This window comes from Corvus brachyrhynchos, unplaced genomic scaffold (assembly GCF_000691975.1).
Source record: "Corvus brachyrhynchos isolate BGI_N302 unplaced genomic scaffold, ASM69197v1 scaffold56, whole genome shotgun sequence".
Classification (NCBI taxonomy): domain Eukaryota; kingdom Metazoa; phylum Chordata; class Aves; order Passeriformes; family Corvidae; genus Corvus; species Corvus brachyrhynchos.
This window is the reverse complement of record NW_008238664.1, coordinates 7,483,530-7,492,663: the sequence shown is the minus strand read 5'-3', so window position 1 is coordinate 7,492,663 and position 9,134 is coordinate 7,483,530. Positions and strand designations below refer to the sequence as shown.

At 48.6% G+C, this 9,134-nt stretch overlaps 1 protein-coding gene across 1 annotated transcript; it reads left to right on the top strand.

Moving 5' to 3' along the window:
- Positions 1-3,434: 3,434 nt before the first annotated feature.
- On the top strand, positions 3,435-8,964 carry LOC103618140 (retinoic acid-induced protein 3). The gene is made up of 4 exons (XM_008636504.2): positions 3,435-3,619; positions 6,124-7,079; positions 8,051-8,094; positions 8,779-8,964. The coding sequence occupies exons 2-4, from the start codon at positions 6,155-6,157 to the stop codon at positions 8,869-8,871; spliced, it is 1,062 nt and encodes a 353-aa protein (XP_008634726.1). The 5' UTR covers positions 3,435-3,619; positions 6,124-6,154; the 3' UTR covers positions 8,872-8,964.
- The last annotated feature ends 170 nt before the right edge of the window (positions 8,965-9,134 follow it).

Below are 9,134 nucleotides of genomic sequence, written 5' to 3'. Positions count from 1 at the left end.
CCTGCCTCTGGGTTTTCAGGTGCCAGGCTGCTCATGGCTGGGGTTGCATGCAGAAGTGAGGCTGTTCTTACGTTATTAAGCTATCTGTTGTGCACAGGCAGCTAAGCAGAAGGAATGATACGAGCCTACTCACAGTGCAGCCATATCACTGGTCAAACATAAACGTGTTATTTAGACACATTCCAGAGTGCCATGCACCATCTCTCCCCAGACATCTACTTGCTTTATTACTTGCCTTAATATAAGATACTATCTCAGTCCCTGCACCTCCCAGACATGCTTCCTTCCCCATGCCTGGCTGAGCTGAGGGGGCTGCAGCATTCTGCCATTTGCTGGCAGCTCAGCCCTGTGACACTGAAGCCAGTGGAGAAGGGCTGGCCCAGGGCACTGTGGGTAGCACTGGGCACTCTCACCCCACAGGAGGGAGCAAAGACAGACAATGCCAGCAGCAAGAAGGGACAGGGAGCAGAGCTGACACAGAGGGAGAGCCCAGCCCTCATCCTGCTGCCTGAGAACTGGAGGAGTTGTGGGTACCCATTGTCCAAAGGCGTCAGACCCTGCTGCTGTCCCTGCCTCTCCTTGTCAACCACAGTCACTCTCCTTCCCACTAGCAACAGCCAGCTTGCTTGCCCAGGGCTGCAATATGGCCAAAGCAAGCAGTTTTGCTACCAACAGTCTCCCACCTAAAGGAACTTCTAACACTACCAGCATTTTGCTACTGGATTGTGTTTAAATTATTTTGGAGATTTGCTATGCAATTCAGCTGTCGAGTGTAAAGATCTGTATCATTATCTTGTCTCCCTTCATCTCTGTTGGAAAGAAATGGGTACTTATCAGGTGTGATTTGGTTTGTCTTGAAGCAGATCAACTGCAACTACCCTGGAAGTGCCCCTTTCTCTCCACCTATAGTGGGAATCCACATGACTGCCTCCAGTGAAGAAGTCTGCTCTGTAGGCACCTAGGAGTCAATTTAATTGTCCATGCACTGGTGCCTAGGGTAATTTGGGACCTCCTGTGTTATTTAGTGTGAACTAATGCTCCAGAAGGATTGATTCCTACAGCTCTTGTATCTATGCTGTTGACTGAGTAACAGATACCAAAGCTACAGCACCTTCAATGAACTATTTATCTATGCTGGTGTACCAGAATTAAGTCCATACAGTGGACTAGGTACCTGCATATAAACTGGGAATCTCAACTCTGAAATAGCCAAGGAGATTGAGCACTCAATCCATTTGCTCTTACAAAGGTGATTTGGGATGCCTAAGGGTATCCAAAACATCTGCACAGGACTGCCAGATCTGACAGAGGGGGTATGAGAAATTCATGTGGTCCTGGAGTGGTCACTGGAAGCTGAGCAGGAGACACTGGGGCGTCTCAAATGACACTATGCCGATGTGCAAGCAACTAAAGTGAGGCCCCAGGCAATCCAGGCAACCACACCTGGGAGCATTTCAGTGTACACAGAAACAGGCAGCTGCATCCAATCAGCTGGGACAGTCCTTCTGACGTTTTGGCTGTTCCAGAGCTGAGACACCCAGTTCACATTTAGGTAATAACCATCAGACATCTAAATTTAGGTGCCTCTATCTGCAGGTTACATCCCATCCCTAAAGCAAGGTGACAGACATCTCACCTTTCTGGTGTGATCACTGTGCCATTTGTACTCACCCATGTAGACCAGTGGTGCCTCTCCACCCTCCTTGGCACAGCACGAGAGCCATGGCTACCTTGTCTCACACTAACTACGGTGAGTCAGCAGCTCTCAGGCTCCTAAATCGCTTGGGATTGTTTTTAAAGGTAGCCCCATCAGCCTTCTGAAAGTACAGGTTGTGTTTGATGACTAACTCTTGTGGATTTCTCAGGCATACTGAAAAACGTCTGTGTTACTTTTATCTTTTCTTCTTTCTTCCCCTGATATAATTTGACACGGTCTATTCCATGAGGAATACATGTGTCTTTGTAAATGCAGGGAAGTAGCTGGCAGTCCACAGTGTGCAAATAGGTTGGCAGTGACCAGTGACCTTTGAAAGCTTCTTGGGATGCTTTCCTAGACAGGTTGGATCCCACTGAGATGGTGCTGAACTCCTCTCCATGACTCCTTATTTTCTCTTCTCATTTTTCATAACTGCCTCCTTCTTGGCTGGCTCACTAAGCCCGGGACCTGCTTTAAAGTTTGGATTAATTTCATGTAGAGAAACCTGGTATGTCGTTTCCTAAGAAGCCTCAGGATTTTACACTGAAGTAAAAGTTGGACGGACATGAAGAACTGCCTTAGGGCTCAGCATGGCCCACCCCACAGTGACTGCACTGAGTGTTGCCTTTCACTGGATGAGCCACTCATCCCTGCAGGTCCTCATGTACTTCTGTGGGGTGTGGAGGAGAGGACTGTCTCGTATGAGTTTTGTGGTAATCTCCACATGTGAGATTCAAAAATGATCAGCACCCAGAAAAAAGCCAGAAGCCCTAAAACAAACAAACAAAATTAACAAGCAGATGAGACACCTGTGGGCACTTAGACCTCAGCACAGGCATGTGCAGCTGCTCTACCCCCACCCCCGGTTTTGGGAAGGAGCTCAAACTTCGTGAGGTGAGGGGGATTTTTAGGTTTGGGGCTGTGTATAGGCACTGAGTGCTCAATGTGGATAGGCCCTGATGTCAATTCCTTAATCAGGAGAATGAAATACTCCCAGTGAGTAATATCTAAAATAACAAATGAAGTCATGAATACACTGGAGTTTCTCGAGGATTTGGATGGAGTAGTGCTGATAGGTGTGTCGGGCCAGAGGCATAAAATGTAGAGCAAGGGGGAATTTGTCATTGCCTGTGTTCATTAGCCGTTTGGGCCAGCAATTTGGACAAAGTGACTCAGCGCTCGCGAGCAGGCAGAACTGAGCCTTCGGAAAGCAAGGCTGGACTGAGCGAGACACGAGGAAAGCCAAGCTGCCCTTTTCAGGAGAGAAGCCGGTGGCTCTCAGTGGCACTGCTGGCAGGGACAAGCAGAGCAGACACGTCCCCACAGGCAGACGCAGCACCCATTGAGAGCCCCGAGGAAACCATCTTTGATCCAGGCTTGCCACTCTCTCTCTGGGCACTGCGGGCCCATTCACACGCCACAGCCTCCTCATCGCCTACTTTGCAAGCAGTTATCTAGTGAGAAAGCAGGCGAAGAGACAAAAGGCTTGGAGCAGGGAGGGGACGCACTGCTATTCATAGTCCCGGTCCCCACCCACGGGTGCCAGGAGTCAGACAGGGGAGCACCTTATCAGGTAGGTGCCTGACTGAGCAGCATTCAGCGCTGTCCCAGGGCTCCATCTCCACCCCGACGCAGGGGTGAGTGCCCCGCTGACGTCAGGAGCCCTTACTTCATTTCCTGGCACAGGGGCCGAATTTTCACAGCCGTGTCCTGTGGGAGAGGAGAGGCGGTGGAACTGGAATAGGCGTGCTCAGCCCCACCTCCTCAGCCCTCCAGCTGTTAAAGCTCCCAGGAGCGGCGAGCGCGGAGCTGCTGCTCGGCCGGGGCTGCGGGAGTGGAGGCGGCCCGGCTACTGGTGTGCTGGGAAGGTGCCTCTCCTAGACGGAGCCTCCCTGCTGCCTTCACCAGGCAGGACCCAGAAAGGTAACGCAAGGCAACGTTTTACAGGATCCAGGGTGGGCCTGACTTCTGCAGCTGGGTTGGGATGGCGTGCAGGACCATGGCTCTGCGGCGTGGGAGAGCAGGGGCATGGGTGCCACAGTGAACTGAGAGTGCCTCCCATCCTTGACTGAGATGGGATTGCCAGCTGGAGCTGGGGAGACGCTGCCGGGAAGCGGTTTGAAATTTGTGGGCGAATGGGTGTATTTTATGTACAAACATCAGTGGGAAAGGAGGGTCAGGGTGGAGGGAGAAGACTCCTCGCTCAAGCGAGAGCTATGATTTGGGGTGTGCTGTATAAGCTACCATAGCACAGGCTCCCTTGCACAGACTGCAGAGCCCCTTGGAATTCCTAAACACTTCTGTAGGTGCTGGATGAGTAGACTCAGCTTCTGGGGAGCAACACTCACTCAGGAGACAGAGTAGAAGCTCTTCATGCCTCATGATGCCTCACGGGACATCTACCTTGGAAAAAAAGAAAAGGCAGCAAAAGTGGTTGCAAGTGACCCAGTTCTCCAAGTCAGGAAGGTTATTTCCATCCCATTTGTTCCACTGGCCGTGGTGGCTGGCTGTGGCAAGCACCACTTGCAGTCAGCACCAGTCAGGACCCAAAGCTGTGGGTGTGCTCCGTGCTGTCATGAGGTCTCTCACGCTGGTTCTCTGGGCTCTCTCCGCGTGCCTCAACAGCGAGCACCAGTCTGTATCTGCCAGAGCTGTGAACAGATAAGCTAATCTAATCAACAGTAAATGTCTGTGGATAAAATTTTAGACTTTTCTCTCTAGATTTTCAGAAAGGTTGATTGTTTATTGCTTACAAATGTCCAGATAACTCAGCTATCTCTGCAAGAGATCATAAATCCCCAAAATTTTGTATACAATGATTGTGAAAACCCCTGCATGTGTTATCCACTTATTCCGTTCTCTCAATGGGAGTCCAAAGTTCCTGCATATTTGAATAATTTGCATTTTATTGTAGCTAGCCTTTTGAAGAGCTGCACATCTTTTACACAGTGAGGTTAGAAGCTGAAAAATTCTTCCCCAGTTTAGTTCTAAGCAAGTCCCATTGAAGCATATGTGGGGCTGAGAGTGGGTCAGTGATATTTTCCCCCTTTGTTCATCCCTTGGTTAGATCAATTGCCATTTACTAAAAACACAATCTGCACTCACTAAGATCTGCTGGAAGGGTTTGAGAACCAAATTCATAAGTGCAGTATGTTGTTCTGGCACAGGAAAATCAAGGCAAATGGCATAGTGAGCACTAAAGTCTAAATTTTGCAAGGTTAATTTTTTCTGTATCTATTAGAAAGCTCCTGGTTTTCCAGTGTGGGTCACTATTAAGGACAGGTTTGCCCATGTTTCATTGTCATATTGTATCTAAACTCCTCTTTTGATAGATTTTAGAGACTCAAGCCTAACTGAGCAATTTGGTATCTGGCCCCTAGGATCTAAACTCACTCGGTGCCTGCATAATGGGCCATGAAGCGCCCAATGGCCCTCTGCTGTGGTTTCTCCATAGTATTCATGCTCCCAAGAAAGTAAGGAATTTAATTTCCCTAAACAGCCCATGTAAGCCCTCTTAACCCCTGGGAGACAGGCGTGCTCAGACAGCACTGAAATCCTTATGATGAGACAGCAGGAACGCATTAGAGACCTTGACATCATTGACTTGGGGACTCCTCATGCAATAATTTAGTGGTTACTTCTCATGCAATGAACAGCATTAGCTCTGACATGTCAGGCCTCTAGTCAGTGCAAGGCAGTATCTTGGGGAGGAGACTGAGGTCTTTGAGACACTCCTTATTGCTACACTGCCATGAAGAAGGAGGAATATGAGTTTAGGGCTAGTGGTTGGTGGCCTGAATTTGTTTTTGAATTTGGAGCGAGAAGAGCTGTGCTGGAGGCATCCAGGTTAGTTACCTGCAAGGTAAAAGGTATTAAAGTTCCCCCTTCATTCGTAACAGTAAATCAAAGCCAGAAGTGCTTCAGAGAATGTAGAAGGGAGAAAGCAAACAGAACAATGAGTTTCCTGTTCTGCACTGTTCGTTCATCTCTGAATCTCCCTGGTACAAGGTACTGTTGTTGTTTGAACTTGTCAAAAGAGCGTCAACTGTATTATGACTAACAGCTGCTCTTGTATCACAGAAGTGACAAGGCAGCTCAGTCTCTGCACTGCAGGGCACCAAGCAAATGCCTGCTGAAGCACCTCACCTTCTCCCTGCTCCCCACTCTCCTAAAACATTGCACAACATTAGTCACAGTGCAGAGGACATGCAAGGTGAATTACCTCCTCCTGAGGGGCTTGGCTTGCCCTTGATGGAGAGCCAAGGCCAAACAATGAGACGACTCTGCTCCCACTGCCCCATGTCCTTAGCACTGTGGTGTCCTTAGCCAGTGAGGTGGGGATGGAGGTCTGTCCTGCCTCTCCTTCCCCACTGCTGACAGTACCCAGATGGTTGACTTGACAGCTTGTGTTTTTTCTTTTTCTACAGCTTTGCAGAGGTGGTTCAAGAAGGCGAGAGGATGACAGTGCCGCGTCCCCCAGGCTGCGGCAGCATGGATGCTGACTACTACCTGCTCTGTGACACGGAGAAGGCCTGGGGGATTGTCCTGGAGTCGCTGGCTGCAGCAGGCATCCTCATCACCATTTTCCTCATCTGCTCACTCTTCTTCCTCATCTGCAAAGTCCAAGACAACAGCAAGCGGCACATGATCTCCGTCTATTTTTTCTTTCTTTTAGGCACACTCGGCGTTTTTGGTCTCACTTTTGCCTTCATCATTAAACTCAATGACAGGACTCGTCCCACTCGCTTCTTCCTATTTGGAGTCATCTTTGCTCTCTGCTTCTCGTGCCTCCTCACCCATGCCTGCAACCTCAGCAAGCTAGTGAGAGGAAGAAAGCCCTTCTCCTGGCGGGTGCTGCTGCTCTTCATTGTTTCCTTTGCCCTGGTACAAGTTGTGATCAGCATTGAGTACTTAGTCACCATGTTAGTAAACCAGAGAAACGAATTTCTGGGTATGTCTCGTGAGAATACCAACAAGGACTTTGTCATGCTTCTGATCTATGTGCTCTTCTTGATGGCTCTGACCTTCTTGATTTCCATGTTCACATTCTGTGGGTCATACAAAAGCTGGAAGAGGCATGGGGCGCACATCTTTGTCACTGTCCTGTTCTCCATTGCCATTTGGGTAGTATGGATCACTATGCTCATAAAAGGCAACACGGTTTTAGAGAAAGAAATTTGGGATGATCCTGTTGTGGCCATTGCTCTGGTGTCCAATGGCTGGATTTTCCTGATAATGTATATTGTCCCCGAAATTTGTTTCCTCACTGCTCCTCTGAAGCTAGAGGACTATCCTCCAGAAAATGACTTCTGCCAACCCAAGTTCCTAAAGCAGACAACTGGACTGGACAACCGTGCCTACACCCAAGATGAAATTGTGCAAGGTATGGTGAAGTGAATGTCCCCCCAGCCCCAAGCACACAAGCACCACTCATGACCTAAAACAGTTAGGAGAGCTACAAGAAAAGATATGAAGATGATAGATAAATTAGAGACTACGAAAAAGTTTCAGACTGATGAAACTTTGGAAATGCACATGAAAATTAATCTCCAGACAAGAGGGAAATGAGTGAGGACCAAGGCAAAAGCTAAAGGTGTGTAGGAGGAGTGACTGAGTAGAGACTTGCTGCATGTCAGGGCTGAAATATAACTCTTATGACCCTGCTATGTCTGGGAAGTGCATGTTAAAAATCAGGAGGATTTTTTTGTTTCTTACTGGCACATCAGCTCTTCAGGCCTATCTAGGTTATACCTTGGAGGTTATTTATTCCAGTTCTGATCTGGTGCCCTTATCCATGTAAGAGTGGATAAAAAGGAGGAAAGGAGGTCTTTCTTTTCTGTATGAGTCTTCTGCATATTTGGACAAAGCAAAATGTTCTATTAGTTTGGGTTTCCCAAGTCTATGGGTAGGAGATGTGATTTCTCTGGCTGTGGATTTGCTATTGGTGTCATGTTCGTCACCTGGAGTCAGACCCCCAGGCTTGTAAAACAATAGCCAGGAAAGGCTGTGCTCTCCCAGGGAATACCACAAAGGGGGTCTTGTGCATACAAGTGGGAGGGATTTGGCTGGTGGTAGTGACAGTAATTGTGAGGCAACAGGAGGTGTCTAAACTCCAAGGCCACCTGTGTCCTGTTATTTGCAATACCATTCATTCCTGTTTTCAGAAGAAAATATTTAATGTCCTCCACCTGTGGATTTTAGCTCATTCCTGCCTGCACATTGCATTGTGAGACCAGTCTAAAAGCAGCTGCTAATGTAGCCACAGACCCTGTGAGTCTCCCTTGATGTGGTATCTCCAAGCTACTGTGTGATGCTAATGCACTAACTTTTCCCTACTTTTGTCTTGTGACACAGGAGACCTCAACTACTCCCCATACGCTTCGAACTTTCAGATGAAGGTAAGTTCATGCCACTGTCACCTGTTTCACCACATGCAGGCTACAGGCTACTGTTCAGGCACTGAAAGGAAGGGAAGGAGAAGGAGCAAAGACAGATGGACCTAGAACAGGCTCTGTGAAGGCAGGCAGGTGCTTTGCATGGAGCCAAGTGATACTGTGATGTGGTCATGGAGGTGCCTGTAGCTGTGACATGTCCGGGGACATGGGAAGGCAAGAGGGGTCTGAGGTAAAGAGGTTGTGGTTTTCAGTACTTTGGGATTTGGTACCACATAAGAGATCCTCTTTTTGAGCACCATTCCTACAGCAGACTGTGCCCTTTCCTCAGGAGAGTGTGCTTATTTCCTCAACCTGTGCCCTGAATGTATTCCCACCAGCAGACACTGGAAGTTGCAGTGCAGATCCAGAGTGGGCAGTCTGCATGTCTACCTGTCCTTTCACCAGTCCTCCTTCAGACCACAGCCTAGCCAAGTCTAGTAGCTCACACCATGTTCCCACATGTCCTCTGGTGACATGTCTCCATCACTAATTTGTTCCACCAGGATCTTCTTCCACAGCCTTATTGGTCACATTCTTAGGAAAGCTTCAGCTCTGTTTCTCCCTTCCTTCCTTTCTTTTCTTTATAAGCCCTGTTTTATGACTTCTGTCCGGTTTTCAAACATAAAGACTTCTGTGCTTCCTTTTCAGGCCATTGAACCCCAGAATGATTTCTCCATCCCTCGCCCCAAGGCCCGGACAAGCCCATACCATGACTACACTGGTGGGAAAAGCCCCATGTAGCAGCTCCACAGTGAGCAAAGAGACTAAGTGCCCCTCAGCAGAGGCACAGGGAATGGGCCACATGGTGACAAATGAGATGATCCTGTGAAAGAGTCAAGCCACACCAGCAAAAGAGGAGACAGATCCTCTTTCCCCTGACACAGGCACCCTTGTAGCTCCCTCTTATTCTTCAAACATAGCTTTCAGACACAGCCCTGGCCGTCCTGTCCCTGTTCACTCTGTGTCCCCATGGAATGGAGCTTCTCCCTTCTGATGGAAGAGCA